The 26,958-nt window shown below is 46.6% G+C and overlaps 1 protein-coding gene across 1 annotated transcript in view; it reads left to right on the forward strand.

Moving 5' to 3' along the window:
• Nucleotides 1-24,195: 24,195 nt before the first annotated feature.
• LOC308459160 (vasoactive intestinal polypeptide receptor 1-like) overlaps nt 24,196-26,958 on the forward strand; it is a 44,175-nt gene continuing 41,412 nt past the window's right edge. Inside the window, exon 1 of the mRNA XM_080974339.1 lies at nt 24,196-24,358. Coding sequence (XP_080830465.1) covers nt 24,323-24,358 — 36 coding nt within the window. The 5' untranslated portion in view covers nt 24,196-24,322. The remainder of the gene's footprint in view (nt 24,359-26,958) is intronic.

Consider the following 26,958-nt stretch of genomic DNA (forward strand, 5'->3'; position numbering starts at 1 on the left):
TATCTCTGCCATGAATGAAAAAGCAGAAGGGTTAGTCACCTACCTGCTTTGCTCTGCTTGTGTCTTTTGACAGAAAACGCATCATCTCTGAGGTGTGAGTTCACATGTTATTAAATCCTAGGTGAGTTGCGTGGCGAGTTCCCGCCCCGCCCCCAGGTGGAAATAATGACACATGACACAATTATTAAGGTTAATCGGCTAAAAAAGGCCACTTTATTGGTTATAGGTGATGAGCAGTATTGGCTTAGGCATTGGTCCTAACCGACTATATCCGACTTCAGCCCGTCCGCTTGAAGTTCAGGAAGGGTTAACCACCAGTAGGGGGAGTCCTGCTGATGCACATCAACTAGGAACTCCCCCGGGGTCACCGATAGGGGGCTTGCCTTAGGCCCTCACCTCCTTAGGCTTCGGACAGGGCCACGCCCCCCGGAATCCTTTAACGGACTACCCTTCCATTACCCTGGGTAGCGCCAGGTGATGGCGCTACCTCCCCTCTTCCATCTGCAGAACTATCCCAATGCCTAGCTGCCAATACCCAGAAAATTGTGACGATTGGCTACGAGGTAGGCGAAAACCAAGTGGCTGGTGCCAATTTGCCAAGTGGAAAAATTCCTACCAGGTCCCTCAATGGCGACCAACCGAGGTCCATAGCAAGGTCAAGGAATGAAAACCTTAAAGGGCAGGAGGGTGGGGAAACAGGAACAGCTGATGAGCAGCAAAGAGGGAGATCCCCGGCCACGCTCTGCCTTTATAGGGCAGGCCACGCCCCCTAAGCCGGCCAATTGCCTGGCCATGTGGTGACGCGGCTGGGAATCCCCCCAATTGCGTGAGGGCTGGCCTCCACCCACCACACAAGTGGAGGGGCCGTGAAGCCTGAAACCCCACTTCCTCCAAAGGGCGGAAGTGGCTTTCCTAAACCATGCTTGCGTAGCACAGGAACATTATGATTCCAGCCAGATATACAAACAAACAAGCAAACAAACAAACACAGATGCCATTCGCACTGGTCAGATTTTTCAGAATAAAAAAGTTTATGTTATGTGAATTTCCCCCGTAACCTCTGTTTGCAGCATGCAGCTAGTTCTGCAAAAGGGACAGACTACCCTCTGCTGGAAGGATGCTAAAATTGCTTCCAGGTCTACATTGAGTAGTGATACAGCCCCATCTAGCGGCAAATCTAAGACGATGCTTCACAGTGCCATCTAGAGCACAGAGTTAGGGCAGAAATCCAGAAATCACAAAAGTCCTATTCTTTTTTTTTTTTTTTTTTAAAGATTTTTTATTGATACAACAAGAAAAAAGGAAAAAAAAAACCACAAATACCAAATTACACACAGGAATAACTGTAGACACATAATTTTCTTAGCAAACAATATAACATATATTGGTCTTAACACTAAAGACCTAACCTCCCGTCTATTCCATATTTCAGTTTCATAATACTTCTTGCCAATACACACTTTTATCATAATTAAACTTATTTTTAATATATCTGATTTCGTATATCTACCTTGCAACTATTACTGAGGTTCCTTGAATGCTGCAACAGAATTTAAACTACTATATTTACTTTTCAGATATTCTTTGAAAACCTCCCATTTTGAAACAAATTCCTGTTTTGATTTATTCTTTATTTTTTCTGATAGACCATCTAATTCGGCATATTCTGTTAGCCTTTGGATCCAATCTTGTATAGAGAAAATTTCATTACTCTTCCATTTTGCCGTGATCAGAACTCTTGCTGCCGCCGTCGCATATAAAAAGCTACCCTTCCTCTTCAGGAGCTCCCTGCGAGTATTTCAAGAAGGTAGAAGGAGCGTGAGGGAGAACTTTCAGCGTCTCCTCTTTGCCAGAGAGACTCTCATGCAGTGCTGGGGTTGTTGAGTATATTTAGCTTGGAAAAAGGAGACTGAGAGGTGAAGGTGACTGATGGCCACCTTCAAATATCTCAAGGGCTGTCACATGGAAGCAGGAACAAACTTGTTGTCTCCTGCTCTGGGAGGTAGGATTTGAACCCGTGGCTCAAAGTTGCAAGACAGGAGGTTCTGACTAAACATCAGGAAGAACTTTCTGACAGTGAGAGCTCTTCAACAGTGGCACGGTCTCCCCCAGGAAGTTGTGGATTCTCCTTCCTTGGAGGTTTTTAAGCAGAGGTTGGATAGCCAGCTTTCATGGATGCTTTAGCAGAGATTCCTGCAATCCACTGTGGATAATAATAATAATAATAATAATAATAATAATAATAATATATTATTTATACCCCGCTCATCTGGCTGGGCTGCCCCAGCCACTCTGGGCGACTTCCAACAAAATATTAAAATACTGTAATCCATCAAACATTAAAAGCTTCCCTAAACAGGGCTGCCTTCAGATGTCTTCTAAAAGTCTGGTAGTTGTTTTTCTCTTTGACATCGCTCACCGGAAGGACAGATCGTGAAGCTGAGGCTCCAATACTCTGGCCACCTCATGAGAAGAGAAGACTCCCTGGAAAAGACCCTGATGTTGGGAAAGAAGGAGGGCACAAGGAGAAGGGGACGACAGAGGATGAGACGGTTGGACAGTGTTCTCGAAGCTACCAGCATGAGTTTGACCAAACTGCGGGAGGCAGTGGAAGACAGGAGTGACTGGTGTGCTCTGGTCAATGGAGTCACGAAGAGTCGGACACGACTAAACAGCTAAAGAACAACAACAAAGGAGGACATTCCACAGGGTGGGTACCACTATCGAGAAGGCTCTCTGCCTGGTTCCCTGTAACTTGGCTTCTCGCAGTGAGGGAACCGCCAGAAGGTCCTTGGAGCTGGACCTCAGTGTCTGGGCAGAACGATTGGGGTGGAGACGCTCCTTCAGGTATACTGGGCTGAGGCCATTTAGGGCTTTCAAGGTCAGCACCAACACTTTGAATTGTGCTCGGAAACCTACTGGGAGCCAGTGTAGGTCTTTCAAGACTGGTGTTATGTGTGTTAGGATATTTCCTTTCCACCTTAAAAAGGGGACAGGCTGTTGTGAGTCACAGCCTACATATTTCCTGCTTACAGGAAGTTTCTGATTGTCTATTGCTTTCGTTTCTCTCTCTGTGCCTGAGACATCGAAGCAGGCAGTCATGTTTTTTTTCTTTGTTCTGACCAATGCTGAATAAACTTGTAAATATGCTCTCCTGAGTGCATCTTTCGTTGTGCGAACTCTGCTGATAGAGCGTGCACGAGCTCTGGAATGTGGCAAGCTATTTCTGAGGCTTTGTGTCGCTAATTGACTGATACTGCGTATCTACAGGAGATCGATGGATCGTCCGGCATCGGCGTGGGGGCATGATAAACTTTGTCTCCCTGGCAGTATCCCAACAATGTGGTCTCTGCAGCTGCTCCCAGCCACCAGTCTAGCTGCCGCATTCTGGATTCGTTGTAGTTTCCGGGTCACCTTCAAAGGTAGCCCCACGTAGAGCACATTGCAGTAGTCCAAGCAGGAGATAACTAGAGCATGCACCACTCTGGCGAGACAGTCTGTGGGCAAGTAGGGTCTCAGCCTGCATACCAGATGGAACTGATAAACAGCTGCCCTGGACACAAAATTGACTCTGCGGAGACAGAGAATAGCCATCATGGGCAGTAGCCATAGCCCTCTTCCCCATGATTTGTCTAATCCTCTTTTAAAACCACCAAAATTGGTGGTCGTCCCTGCTCCTTGTGGCAGTGAGTTCAATAGTTTAACTTTGCACTGTGGAAAGAAGCATTTCCTCTGTCTTGCTTTCGTCTGTATAAGCTGTCCAGGGAAAATAATAATGAAGTCTTTGCCTTCTACTTACAGTATTCACTTTCTCCAAAGTATGCATAATTTCGCATACTTCTATAATCTATTCTTATAATCCATTACTAACAACTCTCTTAATCTCTCTCTCTCTCTCTCTCTCTCTCTCTCTCTCTCCTGTTTTACATTTTAGAATACACATTTAAACATTCTTAAAAGATCAATGACTTCCCTTCTTCTCTTTTCATGGTTAATTTTTCATATCATAAATCCCTGCATATTTTACATAAACTAAACCATTTAGTATTCCATTCTTGCATCCATCAAAACTTATTTACAGTTTTATCATAATGCTGCCAATGTTTTCAAGTGTACACAATTTCCCCCCATATATTCAATAAACATTTTCCAGTCTTTAAATGTATGTTCTTCTTATTCTCTTATTCTATATATTAGGACCTCAAGTGAGGCATGTGTAGAACACCCTCCCGCCAGATATCAAAGAGAAAAACAACTACCAGACTTTTAGAAGACATCTGAAGGCAGCCCTGTTTAGGGAAGCTTTTAATGTTTAAGAGGTTATTGTACAGTGGTACCTCGGGTTAAGTACTTAATTCGTTCTGGAGGTCCATTCTTAACCTGAAACTGTTCTTAACCTGAAGCACCACTTTAGCTAATGGGGCTTCCTGCTGCCACCGCGCCGCCGGAGCACAATTTCTGTTCTCATCCTGAAGCAAAGTTCTTAACCTGAAGCACTATTTCTGGGTTAGCGGAGTCCGTAAGCTGAAGCGTATGTAACCTAAAGCGTATGTAACCCGAGGTACCACTGTATTTTAATATTCTGTTGGAAGCCAATATATTAATATTAATATTTGTTATGAGGAAAGAAAATCAATAAAAATTATGTTTTTTTTAAAAAATAATTAATCATAGTAGTACAGTGGTACCTCTGGATGCAAACGGGATCTGTTCCAGAGCCCTGTTCACATCCTGAAGTGAACTCAACCCGCGTCTTTGCGTGAGCTGGTCGTGATTTGCCGCTTCCGTGCATGTGCGTGATGTCAGTTTGAGCCTCTGCACATGCGCAAGTGGCAAAACCCGGAAGTAAGGCGTCACTACCCAGAAGGCCCTCTGCCTGGTTCCCTGTAACTTGGCTTCTTGCAGCGAGGGAACCGCCAGAAGGCCCTCGGTGCTGGACCTCAGCGTCCGGGCAGAACAATGGGAGTGGAGATGCTCCTTCCGGTATACTGGGCCAAGGCCATTTAGGACTTGAAAGGTCAGCACCAACACTAATCTTCCTTTCAATTCCCTTTGGAGGAGGACCACTGCCAATGAAAGTATGCAGGAAGAGTTTGATTCAGTGGAAGTCAGCATCATGTCTCCAGGGGGTCATAATATTTAGTGCTTGCAGTGAAACAACATCACATTCAGCCCCTCATCTTGCTAACTGTGATGAGAGAGGGAGTGAAGAGAAAGGGAGGTTGATGCTTTCAATGGAGGTCCGTTGGAGCTGGACCTCAGTGTCCAGGCAGAACGATGGGGGTGGAAACGCTCCTTCAGATATACTGGACTGAGGCCGTTTAGGGCTTTAAAGGTCAGCACCAACACTTTGAATTGTGCTCGGAAACGTACTGGGAGCCAATGTAGCTGGTGACTTAAAGGTTATGGGCTAATTTTGTCTCTCTTCTCTTTCATCTTCCTGGTGCCCGTGACATGTGGGATGCCCTCCTTCGTTCATTCATCTGCCCAGCCAGTGCGATTCCTAAAAGCCATAATTGAGACACCCTCCGCCGCCACCCGCAGACCCCTGGGGTGGCCTGCAATGGAAAAGGCACGAACGGAAAAGGCTCCCACCCTGCGGCTGCTGTAGACCTGCCGGAGTGCATTTTTTTTAATTATGGTAATTCTGCCTTGACACTGTAATAAACTCTTTGCTGTCGCAAGTCAAACAATTCAAAAGTGGCGGGGGGGGGGGGTAGGGGTGAGTGTGGAATTAGGCCAGAATTAGAATCCTGATTTGAAAAGGGCCACTGAATTGAGCTGCTACAGTCAGGTGCTTTGAGCGAAGCAAGACTGAGAAGATGGATTGATAAGGAGAGGGTCGAAATTACAGGGGTGACTTCCCCTCTAGATATCCAAAGCAGAGCCAGATTAAGACCTTTGAGGCCCCAAACACTTTAAAGATTTGGGTGCCTCCCATCTAATTCAAATTCCAAACAATCATAAGTCATAAAACCAGTGAGCTACACTTATTTATTTATAATTTAATAACATTTGGACAATTTGCTTTTGTGACTGTGTGGAACGCAGTTCAGCTACTGATTGATTGACTGATTGTGTGACTGCAGAAATGATAAAAGCCCCCCATCCAAACAATGACTATCATCAGTGCAGGTAAGAAATTTTTTTAATTTTAATTTTTATCATCTACAGTACTGTTTTATTTGTTTTATAGTACAGTCCATTGATGATTGCTTTCGTTTTATGGGTCAATGGTCTCGTTAGATAGTGAAATTCATGTTAAATTGCTGTTTTAGGGGTTGTTTTTAAAAGCCTGGCACCGATTAATCCGTTTTGCATTACTTTTGATGGGAAAGCGCGCCTTGGTTTGGGAACGCTTTGGTTTTGGAACGGACTTCTGGAATGGATTGGGTTTGAGAACCAAGGGACCACTGTACTTGAAAAGTCAGAGTCACTCCCATTGCTCCGCCCCCTTTTGCCTCTGGCTCCACCCACTATTGATAGGCAGCTCCAGTGAGGTTGCTGGTGTGGCCTTTGGACTGGAAAAGGTTCCCCAACCCCCAAAAGCTACTCCCTAGCTGCTCTTCAAGCACTGCCCCCTGGCCATTGCTGAGTGTGTCCAAACACAGTGTTTTTCAGGGCTGAGTGGCCGGCAGCAGCCTGAAATGAGAGAGTATTCGGGATCTGGGAGCCATGGAGAAAGCCAGTACACAGGGCCAAAGAATGAGCCGGCAAAGAGGGAGATCCCAGGCCCTAGCTGGTACAATACTGAGTCCAGTCAGGGTTAAATTAGAACATAAACTTCTGTTTATTTATTGCAATTTAACAAGCGTGTGGTTTCATAAACGGTATTGGTCAATGACAATCATGGGGTGCCTGCCAGATTTGGAAAGATAAAGTTTGGTTTGGTTTGGAAATGGGGGGTTGGATAGACCCCCCCTATGCAGGGATGTTTGGACCTTTCAAGTCTGGCAATGGGCCGTGAGATGTTTGGGACTGTGGGGGCTCTTAATTTTGGAGGGATTTTGAAACATGTTCTTAAATACCACATGGAGTTTAGTGTGGACTATGGAAAAGGGGCTGATTTGTCGAGAAGGGTCAAAAACATTGTTAAGCTGGAGTTCCCACGAGTGAAAGGAGCAGGAGACAAAGGAAAATACAGTTATAAATATGAAGAAGAGCTGCGGAAGGGACGTGGAAGAGACTTAAGGGCCTCAGATACAAGGTTACCAGGTTAATGCGCTAGATTGATGAGATAAAAAGGACTGACAAAACCCGGGACCAGGAGGAAGAGACGCTGGATGAAGACTGGACTGTTTTTATTTCTTTTTTTTACTACTAGGATTGTTTTATAAAATTGATGAATGTTAGAAAAATGTTGGAACGAAATTACTTGGCTTTAGCAAAAATGTTTAAAGAATTATGTAAGAATATTATGGTTATGAGAAGTTGGTAAAAATAAGATTTAAGTTTTAAGCTTTAAGGTTCTTTATAGTAAGATAAGATTAAAATAGATTAAGGTAATGTAATGACAGAATATTATGAAATATGGAAAGGATTTGCTGCAACAATTAATAACTAGGATACAAAAAAAGGGAGGAGGAGGAGGTCAAAGAAAGAAGGTAATGACAGTTGAGGATTTGAGAATGATGGATATGTTTTTGAGTGTTTGTGGTGTATTTTTGTTTTTTGAATTTGTATTGTTTGATGTGGTTTGTTTTTTCTTTTGTTTCTTTTTTTTCCTGCTTTGTTCTCTTTTGTAATTCTAAAAATTTTCAATAAATATCATTTTTTTAAAAAAATACAATCATGGGGTGCCTATCCAGACCTATAACTTCCGCTACCTGCTCTCACTCACTAAACCACCTCTCAGATATTTACTTGTCTTCCTAGCTCCTAACTGTTCCTGACTCCGCTTATTTCGCTACACTAACTCAACCTACCCATAGACTCTATTCACTCCCACGCCAACCAACCTACCAATGAACTTCTTCCCTTCGCCCCTCCCAGAGCCAGTTTTATAGTCCCTCTGACTCCACTCCCTGGGTTCTGATTGGGTAACTTGTTTAACTATTGCACCTCCAGCACTCTCATATGTTAATGTCACAGAAGCCTGCAAGCAAAACCTGGGTGTAACAATTCTTTCCCCAACAGCTGGTATTCAGAGACACCTCCAGGCTTGACTACTGTAATTCGCTCTACGCAGGGCTGCCCTTGAAGCTGTCCCAGAAACTCCAGCGGGTGCAGAATGCTGCAGCGAGGCTCCTCACGGGGTCTCTGCCATGGGAGCATATTCACCCAGTGCTTTTCAAGCTGCACTGGCTCCCGGTGGAGTACAGGGTCACATTTAAGGTGCTGCTTTTGACCTTTAAAGCCCTATACGGCCTAGGACCCTCGTACCTACGGGACCGCCTCTCCTGGTATGCCCCACAGAGAGCCTCAAGGTCCATAAATAGCAACACCCTAGTGGTCCCGGGCCCTAAGGAAGTTAGATTGGCTTCAATCAGAGCCAGGGCCTTTTCAACACTGGCTCCGGCCTGGTGGAACGCTCTGCCTCATGAGACCAGGGCCCTGCAAGGTCTGGTTTCTTTCCGCAGGGCCTGTAAGACAGAGTTGTTCCACCTGGCCTTTGGCTTGGAGCCACTTTGATTCCCTCCCTCTCTTTCTTTTTTCTTTTCCTTCTCCTCCTGCGATGAGGCTACATTTTAATATTTTAATGTTTCAATATTTTAATGTTTTATTTTAATTTTGTTTTTAAGTTGTAATCATTCAACTTGTTTTTATTATTGCTTGTAAGCCGCCCTGAGTCCAGCCTTGGCTGGGGAGGGCGGGGTATAAATAAAAATTATTATTATTATTATTATTATTATTATTATTATTATTATTATTATATAGCCTCTGATGGTGTAACGTTGGAAAATGTCGATCACTTCTCCTACCTGGGAGGAAAGTTATCTTTCCACAAGGGCCGACACTGATGCTGCAATCCAGCATCGCCTGAGCTCTGCAAGTGCGGCTTTCTCCTGGTTGAAGTGCAGAGTGTTTGAGGACGAGGACATTCACAGGGAAACCAAAATGCGTGTTTACAAAGCTATTGAAGTACCAACCTGTCTGCTTGTGAAACATGGACCATTTATAAACGCCATCTCCAATTCCTCAAAAGATTCTATCAACGGTGTCTCCGAAAATTTTTACACATCACTTGGGAAGACAGGCGAACTAATATCAGTGACCTGGAAGAAGCAAAGATCACCCGTGATGAAGCAATGATTCTTCAACATCAGCTTCGTTGGACTGGTCATGTTGTGTGGATGCCTGACGATCATCTTCCAAAGCAACTACTCTGTTCTGAACTTAAAAATGGAAAGTGTAATGCTGGTGGTCAACAAAATAGGTTTAAAGACTGTCTCAAGGCAGATCTTAAAAAATGTAGTATAAACACCAACAACTGGGAAACACTGGCCTGCGAGCGCTCCAGTTGGAGAACAGCCTTGACCAAAGGTGTCATGGGCTTTCAAGACACTTGAACTCAGAACGCAAGGGAGAAATGTGCTAAGAAGAAGGAACACTTGGCAAATCCACACCACGATCAATTATCACCCAGAAAGCAATGTCCCCACTGTGGAAGGACATGTGGATCCAGAATTGGCCTCCACAGTCACTTACAGACTCATTGTTAAAACCGTGTTTATGGGAGACAATCTTACTCAGCTACGAGGGATCACCAAAGAAGAAAAAGAAAGAAGAACGTCACCATTGCAGCTAGTAGTCTTCTCCTCCATGCAAAGCCCTCTTTGAAAGCCATCGTAGCTGGGGGGCATCACTGCCTCCTGTGAGAGCGAGTGCCATTGCTGATTTCCGTGGGCCAAAAATTCTACAGTTGAATTTATGAGCAGGCATCACACCATTAAAGGACCATGCCTTTCAAGCCAGTTCCTCCTAGTTGGCCTCCACTCTGGCAGACGTGGCAACCCATCAACCTGCCCTTGGAGAGTTCGGGCTTAGCCATTTGTCCATTTGGGGGGCTGGGTATGAATTTTCTCTGGAGCTCACTGAGTTTGGTTATTAACAAAGCTCTGACCCCTTAACCCACAATATTGTTTAGTATCTTCCTTCCTCGATGTGGGGTAATGCATTTTCCCCACCCCAAGCAGGTGGACTTATTTAGAAAACTTATCCCCCTGCTCTTCCAATGCTTTTGCTCTTTCTATATATAGGGACATGGGTGACGCTGTGGGTTAAACCACAGAGCCTAGGACTTGCCGATCAGAAGGTTGGTGGTTCGAATCCCTGCGACGAGGTGAGCTCCCGTTGCTCGGTCCCTGCTCCTGCCAACCTAGCAGTTCAAAAGCACATCAAAGTGCAAGTAGATAAATAGGTACTGCTCTGGCATTTCCGTGCGCTGCTCTGGTTCGCCAGAAGCGGCTTAGTCATGCTGGCCACATGACCTGGAAGCTGTACGCCGGCTTCTTCGGCCAATAAAGCAAGATGAGCACCGCAACCCCAGAGTCGGCCACGACTGGACCTAATGGTCAGGGGTCCCTTTACCTTTACACACACACACACACACACACACACACACACACACACAAATTTTTATTAGTTTTTTAACATATCATTTTCAACAGTAATTAAACATACTTCTACATCTTATTCAATTATTTTTGAATTCCATCAGTCCTGTCTGAAAATTTTCCAATCTAATCTCTTAGTATGCATTTCTCATTTCCCCTATTACATTTCAAACTCATAACCAATATCTCTATCTTTTTCTACTTTGTAACACATCATATATTTCTCCTTACAAAACTTCTTGTAGTCCTGCTAGCGTAATTAGTTGATTACAGTTGCTCTTCAAATAATTCATATACTTCTTCCAATCTTCTGTATATCTCTGGTCCCGCAGGTTTCAAATCCTTCTGATTCATTTGCATTGCACCAATTGCATTGCCAGGGGTATTTTTAGCCCATCAAACCGAGTTGCATAACCAGAGCATATGGGACCGCCTTTAAGTTTGATTACTCTTTAATAAAGCTATTCCGCATTTAATTTTAGCTCTCGGAGAAGTGCGAGGTTGTTCTCCATCTGTCATGCTGGAAAGATTTCTTAAAACACACACACACACACACAAATGTTTTAATAATTAAGAATTGGAAAGGATTTGATTATCTGAAAGGTTGGAAGATGGTGCTCGATTTGTTGCTGCTGTTGTTGCAGGGCTTGCTAGAAGCCGCCTTAAAGGGGAAGTGTGTCACGCTGCCCTGATCAGTGTGACGGAGAGGCGCTGCCACCGCAAAGTTGAACGCACCATCTGGTCCTGCTCTGCACTCTTCTTAAGTGAGCGAATATAGACTTCTTGTTGTGAGTGTGTTTTTAAATGGCTGGGTGATCATTATCTTTAACTCATCTTTCCTCGGGGAAACATTATTGAGTGAAACAGGTGGTGAGTGTCAGGCCTCAGGCCCAGGATGAAAATCAGTTGCTGGAAATCCATAGCCTTCAGCACTTCTCTGATGAAAATAAGGATGTCATATTCAATGATGCTGATGCTGATGGAGCTGATGATGTGCCGGTATGGTGTAGTGGTTAAGAGCGGTGGACTCGTAATCTGATGAACTGGGTTTGTGTCTCCGCTCCTCCACATGCAGCTGCTGGGTGACCTTGGGCTAGTCACACTTCTCTGAAGTCTCTCAGCCTCACTCACCTCACAGAGTGTTTGTTGTGAGGGAGGAAGGGAAAGGAGATTGTTAGCTGCTTTGAGACTCCTTAGGGTAGTGATAAAGCGGGATATCAAATCCAAACTCTTCTCTTTTTATTTATACTCCACCCATTTCACTGGGTTACCCCAGTAACTCTGGGTAGATAGATAGATAGATAGATAGATAGATAGATAGATAGAAAGGTAAAGGACCCCTGACAGTTAAGTCCAGTCGCAGACGACTCAGGGGTTGTGGTGCTCATCTCGTTTTACAGGCCGAGGGAGCTGGCATTTGTCCGCAGACAGTTTTTCAGGGTCATGTGGCTAGCATGACTAAGCTGCTTTTGGCGCAACGGAACACTGAAACCAGAGCAACACACGGAAACACTGTTTACCTTCCCGCTGGAGCGGTACCTATTTATCTACTTGAACCTTTTTTTGTGTGTGTGTGCTTTCAAACTGCTAGGTTGGCAGGAGCTGGGATCGAGCAACGGGAGCTCACCTCGTCATGGGAATTTGAACCGCCAACCTTCTGATTGGCAAGCCCAAGAAGCTCAGTGGTTTAGACCACAGTGCCACCCGAGTCCCATATATATACACACAGCGGTACCTTGGGTTACAAACTTAATTCATTCCAGAGATCCGTTCTTAACCTGAAACCGTTCTTAACCTGAGGCGCGCTTTCATAATGGGGCATTCTGCTGCCGCCATGCCACTGGCGTGCGATTTCCGTTCTCATCCTGAGCCAAAGTTTGTAACCCGAGGTACTACTTCCTATTTAGCAGAGTTTGTAACCTGAAGCGTTTGTAACCTGAGGTACCACTGTGTGTGTTTGTGTGTGTGTGTGTGTGTGTGTGTGTATGTACACACACACACACACACAATCAGACTTTTTTTAAAAAAAATAGTTTCTTCTCTAGCACGGTGAATTGTCAGTTCCATTGCTACCCCTGATGGCGGCCTCAATTCCTGCCATGGTGTTTCCTGAGTCACAGATGGAAGCGGGCGTTTAATGTGTGAAGCAGTGTGGAATGTGGATGTGTGATAAAATGAGGTAATGTGAGATAATGCATGTTCTTTGTACTTTTGTCCATTTACTGTATTTATTTTTCCGGATTCGAAGTATAAAATGGTGATTTTCTTGAGTCAAACTGAGAGTACCCCTAAACATTTTTAAAGAAAAAAAAGCACTGAACATAATAAAACATAAAAAAACTTCCCCACACAGAACTCCCTTCAGTTGTCTTTTAAAGGTTGTCTAGTTACTTATCTCCTTGGCTTGGGGGGGTCACATAACTCCGTACACTGTAATACTTCTCCAAAGAAAATAGGGACGTCCTAAGGCAAAGTGGGACATTCTGGGATCAAATCAGAAGCTGGAACGGCTTCTGTAAATCCAGGACTGTCCCTGGAAAATAGAGACACTTGGTTGGTCTGGGAATGACAGCTGTGGAAAGGGGTTATTGAACTCGGTGCTGCTTACAGGTTTTTCACAGTTGGCCACAGTGAGAATGAATTGCTCCAGGATAATGGAGTAGATGGTCCTTTGGCCTGATCCTGCAGGTCTCTTCTTAAGTGAATTGCACTGCACTGAAACTCTGCTCTGGTCTTCCTAGGGCATCTGGTTGGCCACTCTGAGAACAGAATGTTGGACAAGATGGGCCTTTGGCCTGACCCAGCAACATCTTCTGATGTTCTTATGAGAGTCCTATTACATGATGTTCTTCTCTGAGTATTCTTTGGGGACCTGGTGTCACAGACTGCCTGAAGAGGAATGGTGGGAGGCACCAGCTGGTGGACCCCCAAGGGAACCCCCAGGGGAAGAAGGCCCAGGGCCAGGGAACTGATGGTGGGATGAAGACAAGTGGTCAGAGGGAGAAGAGGGAGAAGACTGGGAGGAGGAGGTGTCAGAAGCTGTAGAGGCAACAGGGTTTAGTGAGCAGGAAGAGGCTGGGGCAGAGAGCAGTCCAGAATCAGATGTAGGAGAGGAGGAGGGCCAGGAAACAGAGATGGGGCAGACTGCTGCAAAATCCAGGGAATTGCCCTCTCCTGCTGTGGTCAGCTCCCAGAACATGTAGCGGAATGAAGAGGGTGGAGCAACAAGGGACTAGACAAAGGACCCAGAGATTTGGGAAGGACCCTGTGAAGAAGGAGTCTTAGGGAATGGTGGGAAGGCCCTCACAACTGCCTCATTGGGGAAGACCTGTTGGGAACAGTTGCTGTGATCACTAGTGAAATATACTCGGAGTCCTGTAGTGATTTCATGCTCTTTATTGCAGCTTGTAAAACAGTGATTGATTGAATTCCCCCCCCAAACCTCAGGCTTTTATATTATTATTATTATTATTATTATTATTATTATTATTAATTTATTTATACCCCGCCCATCTGGCTGGGTCCCCCCAGCCACTCTGGGCAGCTTCCAACAAAACACTAAAATACTATAACCTATTAAACATTAAAAGCTTCCCTAAACAGGGCTGCCTTTAGATGTCTTCTAAAAGTTTGGTAGTTATTTTTCCCTTTGACATCTGGTGGGAGGGCATTCCACAGGGCGGGTGCCACTACCGAGAAGGTTCCCTGTAACTTGGCTTGTCGCAGCGAGGGAACTGCCAGAAGGCCCTCGGCGCTGGACCTCAGTGTCTGGGCTGAACGATGGGGGTGGAGACGCTCCTTCAGGTATTTACACAATGAGTCCCGTCTGATTGGCTGATTCTGCTTCCCTCCTGGAGCCTGATTGGTCTTTTCCTGCAGGCCAATCAGTTGTTGCATTCTAGGATCCTACTTGCCTATTGTTCTAGGATCCAAGCTTAGTACATAACAACCAGTTTTGGTTTCTTTGAAAGAAGAATTAATTTCACTGACACAGGGTGTTTTATTGCTGACTTACTCCTGTCTCCGGCACCTGATATCTGCCTGGCCTCTATGAAAACAGGATGTTGGTCTACAGAGGCCATTGGCTTGACGCAGCAGCCTCTTCTTCTTATCTACATGGCACACTTCAAATATCCTCTACCTCTGCAAGTCTCCTCTCTTCCCTGCCCTTCGTCAGGAGCCTCAGCAGGAGGTGATGTTTTTGTTCCTTTTCTCAATCTGCCAGTGACTTTTATAGAAAGAAACACTAGACCTTTTCCCTTTCTTTCCTTTTAATTGCAGCTGCAACATGTTGTGTGGTGGATTTCACATCCTGCCTGATGGAGATGCATTATGTACCTCCCAATCACCACACTTTCTAATTCTATCCTTTCAAATAACTTCTCTTAATTTCAATCCCATCAACGTGACAACAATTATGCCATTCGATTCAGCTTTTCCTGGATTCGCTGGCTGTTTTAAGGCCTGGAAATAGTACAGCTTCTGCAGGCCTGATTGCATATAAATAGATTCATGTTGCTTATTTAAAGAGAAAAAGATGAATGAGAGAGGGAAGGAAGGAAGGAAGGAAGTATAGCATCCAAATCAAGGGAAGTTACAGATGGGTAGCCGTGTTGGTCTGCCATAGTCGAAATAAAAAAATTCCTTCCTGTAGCACCTTAAAGACCAACTAAGTTAGTTCTTGGTATAAGCTTTCGTGTGCATGCACACTTCTTCAGATACACTGAAACAGAAGTTACCAGATCCTTCTATATATTGAGAAGGTGGGGAGGGGTATTACTTAGAAGGGTGGTGGGAATCGGAGATTGGCAGATAGCTGAGATGAGCCTGTTGACGACTCTTAACGACTGTAATAGGTCTTACAGGAAAAGGCAAGGGGTGAGAAGGTGAGAAATGGCTTAGTCATGTATAATGAGATAAGAATCCGATGTCTCTGTTCAGACCAGGTTTCTCCATTGTTTTAAGTTTGGTAATGAGTTGTAATTCAGCAGCTTCTCTTTCCAGTCTATAGAATTTCTCACCTTCTCACCCCTTGCCTTTTCCTGTAAGACCTATTACAGTCGTTAAGAGTCGTCAACAGGCTCATCTCAGCTATCTGCCAATCTCCAATTCCCACCACCCTTCTAAGTAATACCCCTCCCCACCTTCTCAATATATAGAAGGATCTGGTAACTTCTGTTTCAGTGTATCTGAAGAAGTGTGCATGCACACGAAAGCTTATACCAAGAACTAACTTAGTTGGTCTTTAAGGTGCTACAGGAAGGAATTTTTTTATTTCAAATCAAGGGAAGTAATAGTGCCACTGTATTCTGCTCTGGTCAGACCTCACCTGGAGTACTGTGTCCAGTTCTGGGCACCACAGTTCAAGAAGGACACTGACAAACTGGAACGTGTCCAGAGGAGGGCAACCAAAATGGTCAAAGGCCTGGAAACGATGCCTTATGAGAAACGGCTAAGGGAGCTGGGCATGTTTAGCCTGGAGAAGAGGAGGTTAAGGGGTGATATGATAGCCATGTTCAAATATATAAAAGGATGTCACATAGAGGAGGGAGAAAGGTTGTTTTCTGCTGCTCCAGAGAAGCGGACACGGAGCAATGGATCCAAGCTACAAGAAAGAAGATTCCACCTAAACATTAGGAGGAACTTCCTGACAGTAAGAGCTGTTTGACAGTGGAATTTGCTGCCAAGGAGTGTGGTGGAGTCTCCTTCTTTGGAGGTCTTTAAGCAGAGGCTTGACAACCATATGTCAGGAGTGCTCTGATGGTGTTTCCTGCTTGGCAGGGGGTTGGACTCGATGGCCCTTGTGGTCTCTTCCAACTCTATGATTCTATGAAGGAAGGAAGGAAGGAAGGCAGACAGACAGACAGACGGACTGCAAGAACTTGGGTCATGCTGGGATAGCTCAGTACAGAATGAGGCTCTCAATCTCAGTGTAGTGGGTTCAAGCCCCACACAGAATCATAGAGTTGGAAGGGACCCTGAGGGTCATTTAGACCAACCCCCTACAATGTAGGAATCTCAGCTAAAGCATCCATGACAGATGGGCACCCAACCTCTGCTTAAAAACCTCCGATGAAAGACAGTCAACCACCTTCCGAAGGAGTCTGTTCCACCATTGAAAAGCTCTTCCTGATGGAGTATCCTTTTTTGTAACTTGAATTCATTGGTTCGGGTCCTATCCTCTGGAGAAGGACATCTTCCATGTGACTGACAGTGCTTTAGATACTTGTAGATGACATATCTCCTGTTTCCCAGGCTCAACATACCCAACTCCCTCAACTGTTCCTCATCAGTCTTGGCTTCCAGACCCTCGATCATCTTGTTCGCCCTCCTCTGCACACATTCCAACTTCTCAAGATCCTTCTTAAATTGCCATGCCCAGAACTGGACACAGGACTCCAGGTGTGGTCTGACCAAGGCAGAATAATGTGGTACTATTCCTTCCCTTGACCTGGACCTTCTATTGATGCAGCCAATTAGCTTTCTTTCTTTTTTTTGCTACTGCATCACACTGTTGACTCATGTGGAGCTTGTGGTCTGCTAAGACCCCTAGATCCTTTTCACACATACTACTGGCAAGCCAGGTGTCTCCCATCTTATATTGGTGCAGTTGGTGCAGCTCATCCGGCCCTGGAAATCTGAATTCATTTAACGTAGCTAGACATTGCCACCATGAGTCTGACCAAACTGCGGGAGGCAGTGGAAGACAGGAGTGCCTGGCGTGCTCTGGTCCATGGGGTCACAAAGAGTCGGACATGACTAAATGACTAAACAACAACAACAGACATTGCCATGCCACCTCCTTTTCTATGTTGAGCTGAAATTCCCTCCTTACACCATTTATTCTGTTATCACCAGGTTGGGCATCACTTTCCTTTTGAGTGAAGACAGGAACAAAGTATATGTTGAGCAGTTCCACCTTCTCTCTGGGCAGTGAAGAGAGCTGATTGGCCAGAGAACAGAAGACTGGCAGAAAAGTCTCTCTGAGCCTCTGTAAATTCAAACGGATTAGGGAAGAATGTGGAGAGCAGGAAAGAGTGCAGATTTGAGATTTTGGGGAAAACCCTTTTTAAAAAAATTTCTTGACATTCTTCTTGGGAGCTGGCCGGAGTGACTGGGAAAACCCAATCAGATGGGCAGGGAATAAATAAATTATTATTATTATTATTATTATTATTATTATTATTATTATTAGTGCTGGTTGACTGAATGGACCAGCCTCCACTGATTTTAATTGGGGAGGAGGAAGCAATACAATGAGCACAAACATTAGAATCCCATGACAATTAATTGTTTGCAACCACCCATTAAAGCGATGTTCTCCATTTGCAATCTATATTAATTAACTTGTGGAGCCCTCAACCCCACAGGATCCCAAATCTGTGCTTACCACACATTCTTATAAGTCCCCCATTGAAAGGACGTGTTTGATGCTCCACCCAACTTTTCACCTCTGGCCATACCCACCCATCTGACCCCTGAAAGGTTGTCTATGAGGGAATGTGGCCCTTGAGCTACAGAAAGCTTCGCCATCCCAGCTGTACAGTGTGTTGTGCATTTTTTAATAGAAAATTGCTGGAGGTTCCAACAAAGGAAGGATGGCTTTTCAAAACGACGGAGTACGTGAACTGGTGAGATGAACAGCAAAGATTAGCGACCGAAATGACGGGAAATTCCTTGAGGACTGGAAATGTTTCATTGAGTATTATTGTGAGATGAAAACGTGAGCAGGATTTGAAATATGAGCAGCAGTGTTAATATACAGTGGTACCTCAGGTTACATACACTTCAGGTTACATACGCTTCAGGTTACAGACTCCGCTAACCCAGAAATAGTGCTTTATGTTAAGAACTTTGCTTCAGGATGAGAACAGAAATCGGGCTCCGGCGGCGGTGCAGCGGCAGCGGGAGGCCCCATTAGCTAAAGTGGTGCTTCAGGTTAAGAACAGTTTCAGGTTAAGAACGGACCTCCGGAACGAATTAAATACTTAACCCGAGTGTGATGGGACGATGAGCTGCTTGTGTGTAAAATCCTAGTCCCTCAGAGTTTGGTCAAGTTTGCAAACCTCTGTCTGTAACGGAGCCCCTTAAACATGGCTCCGTCAGTCGCTGGCAGATTCCGACAGTGGTTGCTTTCGGAATCGCTTCCAACATAAAAGCTCCTTAACGGAAACACGTCTTCTGGACTCTCTGCGTGACAGTTTCCGGCGAGGAGTGGGTGTCCCTACAGGAGGTCCTGAAACCTCCCCACTGTTTTCGCTGGAAGTGTCTCTGAGCCATCCCTCCAGCTCCCTTTCCCTCAGCTCAGCTCCTCTCCCCCTACTGGTTCCCTCTTCAGCTGCTGAGTCTCTCCCAACCTGTGTGAGCCCTTTCACTTCCCTTCCTTCCGATGGCAGTTCCCTGACATCCACCTCCCCTCCAGGGCCCCCTTCATCCCCTCTCGCCCCCTCCTCTACGGGCGGTGAGGAGGCAAAACCCCGGAATGAACTTCCTTCATCTTCCGATGTCCCGAACACTTCTCTCCACCTGTTGCGGTTCCTGGTCTCGAAGTACTCCTCCTCCTCAGAGTCCATCTCCCCTTCCCCTTCCGATTCCGAGAATCCTTCCAACTCCTCCTCCTCATCGGTGGTCCCAAAGTATTCCCTCCGGAACCTCTCCACAGGCTGAGGTTTCCTTGGGAACCTTTGATGGAACGTTTCTATCAATACCTCGTCATTGATATCTTCTGCCATTACCCAAGTGTTTTCTGACTCCGGTTCTCCTTCCCACGCTACCAAATACTCCACCTGATCCCCCTTCCATCTGGCGTCAAGGATTTCTGCCACATGGCTGCTGCATTCCCTTTCTTCTATGACCGGTCCCCGAGTGGCCATCCCTTCTCGTCCCCCCTCATACGGTGACAGTAACGACCTGTGAAATACTGGGTGCAGTTTCATGTGGTTGGGTAACCGGAGCCTGAAAGCCACTGGGTTGACCTGTTGAATGACCTCAAAGGGACCCAATCTCCTGGGTCTTAATTTCTTACAACCTCCTTTGAACGGCAACCCTTGGGTTGACAGCCACACCCTATCTCCCACCCTTATGGTTTCACCTTCCCTTCGGTTCTTGTCTGCCTGCCTCTTGTATTCTTCCTTCGCCCTTTCTAAGTTGAGTTGGAGCTGACGATGGATTGCTTCCATTTCTTCTACAAAATGCTCGGCTGCCGGGACACCCCATCTCTCCCCTTCTCCCCCTGGGAAAGCCCTGGGATGACACCCATAATTAGCCAAGAAGGGGCTCATCCCTGTGGACACATTCTCGGCATTGTTGTAGGCAAATTCCGCCAGCGCCAACTTTTCTACCCAGTCATTCTCTCTGTCATTGACATAACACCTCAGGTATTGCTGGAGGACCCCGTTTGCTCTTTCCGCCTGCCCGTTGGTTTCAGGGTGCCGGGCAGTCGAAAAGTTGACCTCCACCTGCAGTAAGCTCATGAGCTTCCTCCAGAACCTGGAAGTAAATTGTTTTCCTCGGTCTGAGACCACCCTCAATGGCACCCCGTGCAACCTAAAAATGTGTTCTACAAATAACTTCGCTGTCTCTTCCGCCGTGACTGCATGCGAGCAGGCTACAAAGTGGCACATCTTTGTTAGTAGGTCTACCACCACCATGATGGCTGTTTTCCCCTTGGACTTCGGCAGATCAGTCATAAAATCTATCGACACTGCCTCCCAAGGTCGTTCTGGGGTTGGTAAGGGTTCTAATAGCCCCGCCGGTGCCCGCCTCTCCCCTTTGGCTCGCTGGCATTGCTCACACCCTCTTACATACTCCCGTACATCTTCCCTCACCTTAGGCCACCAAAATTCCCTGGTGACCAACCACATGGTTTTGTGTTGTCCAAAATGCCCCGCCGTGGGGCTGTCGTGCAACTGCTTGAGTACCCTCCCCCTTAAGTCTCCTTCAGGGATATACAGTGCCCCTTTGTAATACAAAGCTCCATTTCTTTCCTCGAAACCCCCTGGTTCCTCTCCCTCACCCCTAAGACCTCTGAGCTTATTCTGGGCGTATTCATCATTCTCTGTTTCCTCTACCAGTTCTCTTTGTCCCACCAATGCCGCCCCACACACCCAGCGGTCCTCTGGAATGACATGTCTCTCTTCGGGTGCTCCCTCCCCCTCCAAATATTCAGGTTTGCGTGAGAGAGCGTCCGCCCTAATGTTCTCTGGGCCTGGCACGTAACAAATCTCAAAGTTAAATTTGGAGAACTCCTGGGCCCATCTCACTTGCCGTTGGTTGAGCACTCGTGCCGTCCTCCAATACTCTAGGTTCTTGTGGTCAGTGCACACTTGCACCTTATGTTGTGCGCCAATTAGCAGGTGCCTCCATCTCCGGAACGCCTCATGAATGGCTAGTAGTTCTCGGTCATACACCGTGTAGTTCCTCTCGGATTTGTTCAGCTTTCGCGAAAAAAAGGCACACGGTCTCCACTCTGACTCCTCCTTCCCTGGCTGCAGAAGCACCGCCCCAATAGCTCTGTCTGATGCGTCAGTTTCCACTCTCATCGGTTTTTGTAAATCCACATGCAGGAGTTGTTGTTCCGAGGCGAAGGCCCTTTTTAGTTCCTCAAATGCTCGCTCCGCCTCCTCAGTCCAAACGAACTTCTTCTTACTGCTGAGACAGTCCGTAATGGGCGCCGTCAGGTGGGCAAAGTTTCGGATGAACTTACGATAGAAGTTCCCAAATCCTAGGAACCTCTGCACATCCTTCCTTGTTTTGGGTGTTTTCCATTCCAGCACCGCCTGGACCTTGCCGGGATCCATGGCCAATCCCTTGTCTGACAGGCGATACCCCAGGAATTCCACCTCCTTGGTATGAAACTGACACTTCTCCAGTTTCACCCACAGCTGGTTGGCTTGCAGCCTGCTCAACACTTCTCTGACGTCTCTCACATGCTGCTCCTCATTCTCAGAATACACCAACACGTCGTCTAAGAAGGCCACACAATTCTTGTAAAGCAAAGGCCCCAGGACGTGGTTCATAAACGATTGAAAGCACGCGGAGCCTCCTTGTAGGCCGAAGGGCATAACTAAATATTCAAATGCCCCCAAAGGGGTGAACATGGTGGTTTTCCATTCATCCCCCTTCCTTATTCGTATCAGGTTGTACGCCCCCCTTAGGTCCAGTTTAGTAAAAATCTTTCCCTTCCTGACCCTTGTCAAAATGTCGTCAATCCTGGGCATAGGGAAAGCCACTGGTTCTGACACTGCATTTAAGGCCCTGAAGTCACACACAAGCCTCGGCTTGTTCGTTTTTTTTTTATCCACAAAAAACACTGGGCTGCCCCCCACCGCCCTGGACTCTCTGATGAACCCTCTCTTCAGGTTCTTGTCAATGAACTCTCTTAGCTCCTGCATCTCTCTGTCTGACATGGCGTACAGCTTGCCTACAGGGAGCTGTGCCCCAGGGAGTAAATTGATTTGACAGTCAAAGGGTCTATGCGGGGGTAGTTGGTCAGCTTCCCTTTCGCTGAAGACGTCGCGGAGATCTGCGTATTGTCGTGGTACCTTCACGTTCTCCGTTACTTCAGTCCCTGCTAGGGTGGCTTGGGCCCCTGCCAAACCCTTTCCCTCTTTGCAGTGTTCTAAGCAATGTGCTGAACCAAAAGAAACCACTCTCTGATGCCAGCCCACCAGCGGATCATGTAACGCTAGCCAGCTCATCCCCAATATAATGGGAGCTCCTCCCAAGGTGGCCACATTAAACGCTATCAGTTCGGTGTGCCTTGCCACCTTCATTATCATTGGGACGGTCTGCAAGCTGACTTCTCCTCCCAACAGCTCCCTGCCATCGATCGTGGTCACCTGCAGGGGGTTGCTTAAAGGGATCGTCTGTATCTGGTGTTCAGCTGCAAACTCTTTGCTCATGAAATTGCAGGAGCTGCCTGAGTCCAACAGCGCCTTTATCTTTAGAGGGTGTCCGTTTGGCAGCTCTAGCGCCACTTCTATCACTAGGGCGGGTTTAGGAGGTTCTGGCGTGGGCACTTTCACTGCTCTTTGGCCTGGCTGCTGTGCCCCGACGGTGGCAGCCAGGCGTTGGCTTTTACTTGCTTCGGTATTTCTTCCTCTCTTCCCTCCACAGCTCCTACCATCCCTTGCCATTCCTTCCTCTGGGGGCAGACTCTGGCAAAGTGACCTGGCTGTTGGCAGAGATAGCATTTCCGGGCGCCTTTTCCCTCCTTCTTTCCCCCCTCACTGGGCTTTGAAACTGCGCGCGCGCGCGCTGTTCCGATTTCCATCGGCTCTGCCGGCGGGAAAGTTGGCTCTGGAATGTCTGGAATGCGGAACTCCTTCCAACGTTCCCCCTTCCCTTCCTTCCGCCGATAGATCCCACCCCAATTTATGGATCAACATGGTGAACTCAGTCCAGTACTCACGGACAGATCGGCTCCCCTGTTTGCAAGCCATTAACTGTCTGCGGACCACTCCCTGTTCAATATCGCTGGAAAACATCAGATCCATGGCGCGAAAGAACTTCATCGTGTCCTTTAGGACGTCACTATTCGCTGCCATCAGGGGTCTAACCCAGTCTCTCGCCCCCTTTTCAAGATGCCCAATCACGAAAGCCACTCGTGATTCCTCGTCAGGGAATTCATCAAACTGCAGATTGAGGGCATATTGCATCTCTGTCCGAAAGCCATGATAGTCTTTGGGCTCCCCCCCAAACTTCTGCACCAATCCTGGTACCTTTCTGATGAGCTGGGTGTCTTTCCCCTTTTTGTCTGCATCCTGAGCCCTCCTCTCCTCAAGCCTCGCCGTCTGCAGCGCTAGCTGGACCTCCAACACCCGGTACCTTTCTTCCAGGCTTGGACCCGCTCCAGCTCCTGCTTCTCCGGTTCCGGCTGGGTTGCTCATGATGCCTTCTCCTGCACAAGCTGCTCACGAAGACTGTCGGAATGCTGTGATGGGACGATGAGCTGCTTGTGTGTAAAATCCTAGTCCCTCAGAGTTTGGTCAAGTTTGCAAACCTCTGTCTGTAACGGAGCCCCTTAAACATGGCTCCGTCAGTCGCTGGCAGATTCCGACAGTGGTTGCTTTCGGAATCGCTTCCAACATAAAAGCTCCTTAACGGAAACACGTCTTCTGGACTCTCTGCGTGACAGTTTCCGGCGAGGAGTGGGTGTCCCTACAGGAGGTCCTGAAACCTCCCCACTGTTTTCGCTGGAAGTGTCTCTGAGCCATCCCTCCAGCTCCCTTTCCCTCAGCTCAGCTCCTCTCCCCCTACTGGTTCCCTCTTCAGCTGCTGAGTCTCTCCCAACCTGTGTGAGCCCTTTCACTTCCCTTCCTTCCGATGGCAGTTCCCTGACACCGAGGTACCACTGTATTAAGATAAATACATTAGAGAGGATGTATTGAATATTATATTATATGTAAAATATACAGCATTTAAGGGTATTCAATGTGAAAGGGAAGTCAATGGAGAAAGCAATTTACGGTCTGTACAGTTTTTTTCTTGAGCAATCAATAAAAAAGATTTCTTTTTATTTATTTATTTAAAAGAACATTACAGCGATAGCAATAGCAAGAATAGTCATTATTCATGTCTTTCTGCTACTGCTGGTAAGATGCTAATGAAGATGGTGCTTTTGCTTACCTGTGAGGACTGGAGCCTGCAGGGAGAATTGCTCCTTGAAAGCCGAGCTGAGAAGGTGTATCTTAGAGGCGGTGCTTGATTGGTGTGGATCGTCAGCCGTGTGCCGGCAGGGACAGAATCTCCTGCCGCGACTGAAGATGCTACTAACTTTCTGCTCGCTGTTCTTCCCCTTGGTAAGTGAATCCATTGTTTGTTTTTCCAGGGAGCGAAATCCTTAGACAGCCTGCTCCTCTTTGGGAGAAGCTGCTTTGTGCCTTTGCAAAGTGCCAGCTTATCCCTTTCTAAGGGTCCATGAGGAGCCCTTAAAAGCCTCTGGGCACCCTGTAGTGCTCCATTGAGGCGGTTCAAGAAGAGTTAAATAGGCAGATTACTGCTCTTTCATTGCAGTTTTGAGAGTGGAACAGACAGAAATGGGTTGAGGTCACCGGTTAGTGAGGACCGCAGAAGTGTGATCTTAGGAACCGGGAGTGTGGCATGTTGTTATTGTTTAGTCGTTTAGTCGTGTCCGACTCTTCGTGACCCCATGGACCAGAGCACGCCAGGCACTTCTGTCTTCCACTGCCTCCCGCAGTTTCGTCAAACTCATGCTGGTAGCTTTGAGAACACTGTCCAACCATCTCGTCCTCTGTCGTCCCCTTCTCCTTGTGCCCTCCATCTTTCCCAACATCAGGGTCTTTCCCAGGGAGTCTTCTCTTCTCATGAGGTGGCCAAAGTACTGGAGCCTCAGCTTCAGGATCTGTCCTTCCAGTGAGCACTCAGGGCTTATTTCCTTCAGAATGGATAGGTTTGATCTTCTTGCAGTCCATGGGACTCTCAAGAGTCTCCTCCAGCACCATAATTCAAAAGCATCCATTCTTCGGCGATCAGCCTTCTTTATGGTCCAGCTCTCACTTCCATACATCACTACTGGGAAAACCATAGCTTTAACTATACGGACCTTTGTTGGCAAGGTGATGTCTCTGCTTTTTTGATGTCTGATGTCTCTGGCATGAGAAACTGGCAATTATTCCCAGGTGAATTCATACAGGGAGCAAGGACACAACGGGGCATGTCTATGTGTGTTGTGCTGGCAGCTGAGGTTATCGGATGCTCTGCCTCTTCCACTCTCAACTATGGCTTAAATAATTGTTGCTGCTGCTGAACTTCTGCTGTGGAGACAGCGTTCGTCTTCGTCTGATGGCTCAAGGAGCACTAGGCAGGCCAAACCCCAATGATGGGGGTCACCACCACTGACTTTTCTTTTTGCTGGGAATTTTAACAGAAGGAGAAATGGGGGAGAGAAGAGAATAGACAAAGCAGAAGGGAGAGGAGAGGCGACAGGAAGCAATGCATAGAAGACAAATATTGCTGATGGAGTCTCATCTTTCAGGATGGGTTTAAAAATGAACATTCATTTTATTATTATTATTTATTATTATTATTATTTATGATTATTTATTATTATTAGTTATTTATTATTATTAATTATTCATTTTATTATTATTATTTATTATTATTATTTATACCCTGCCCATCTGGCTGGGTCTCCCCAGCCACCCTGGGTGGCTTCCAACAAGGAATTAAAATACAGTGGTCTGTTAAACATTAAAAGCTTCCCTAAACAGGGCTGCCTTCAGATGTCTTCTAAAAGTCTGGTAGTTGTTCTTCTCATTGACATCTGGTAGGAGGGCATTCCACAGGGTGGGTGCCACTACCGAGAAGGCCCTCTGCCTGGTTCCCTGTAACTTGGCTTCTTGCAGTGAGGGAACCACCAGAAGGCCCTCAGTGTCCAGGCTGAACGATGGGGGTGGAGATGCTCCTTCAAGTATACTGGACCGAGGCTGTTTAGGGCTTTAAAGGTCAGTACCAGCACTTTGAATTGTGCTTGGAAACTATCTGAATATCTAACGTAAGAATTGCAGAACTGTAGAATTGGGCGGGTTCATCTAGCCCAGTGTTTCCTAAACTTGGGTCTCCAGCTGTTTTTGGACTACAGTCCCCATTATCCCTGACCACTGGTCTTGCTAGCTAGGGATGATGGGAGCTGTAGTCCAGAAACAATCACAGACCCAAGTTTGTGAAAGTCCCAACCCCCTTCAATGAAGGAATCTCAACTAAAGCATCCATGATGGGTGGCCATCTAACGTCTGCTTAAAACCCTGCAAGGAAGGACGGTCCACAACCCCCTGAGGGCTCAGACCAATGGGATCAGACCAGCACCCTGTTTCTCACAGTGGCCAACCAAATGCCTGTGGGAAACCTGCGGTCAGGATTCGAGCGCAAGAGCTGTCTCCCTTCCTGTAGTTTCCAGCAACTGGGATTCAGGAGGAAAGCATGGAGGCAGGGCATAGTCATCATGGCTAGCAGCCATCGATAATCGCCTTTTCTTCCTTCGTGAATTTTCCAATTATCTTTCAAAGGCACCCAACTTGGTGGCCATCGCTGCCTCTTTTGGGAGTGAGTTCCAGAGTTTAAACTAAATTACTAAAGGCAGATCTGGTTCACTCACTGGAAACCCAGCCAGATGGGTGGGCTGTGATTAATAATTTATTATTATTATTATTAATATGGGATGCGGGTGGCGCTGTGGGTTAAACCACAGAGCCTAGGACTTGCCGATCAGAAGGTCAGCGGTTCAAATCCCCGTGATGGGGTGACCTCCCATTATTCGGTCCCTGCTCCTGCCAACCTAGCAGTTCGAAAGCACAAAGTGCAAGTAGATAAATAGGTACTGCTCCGGTGGGAAGGTAAACAGCATTTCCGTGTGCTGCTCTGGTTCACCAGAAGCGGCTTA

Source organism: Podarcis pityusensis (assembly GCF_964106645.2).
Source record: "Podarcis pityusensis genome assembly, chromosome: 12".
NCBI classification, from domain to species: domain Eukaryota; kingdom Metazoa; phylum Chordata; class Lepidosauria; order Squamata; family Lacertidae; genus Podarcis; species Podarcis pityusensis.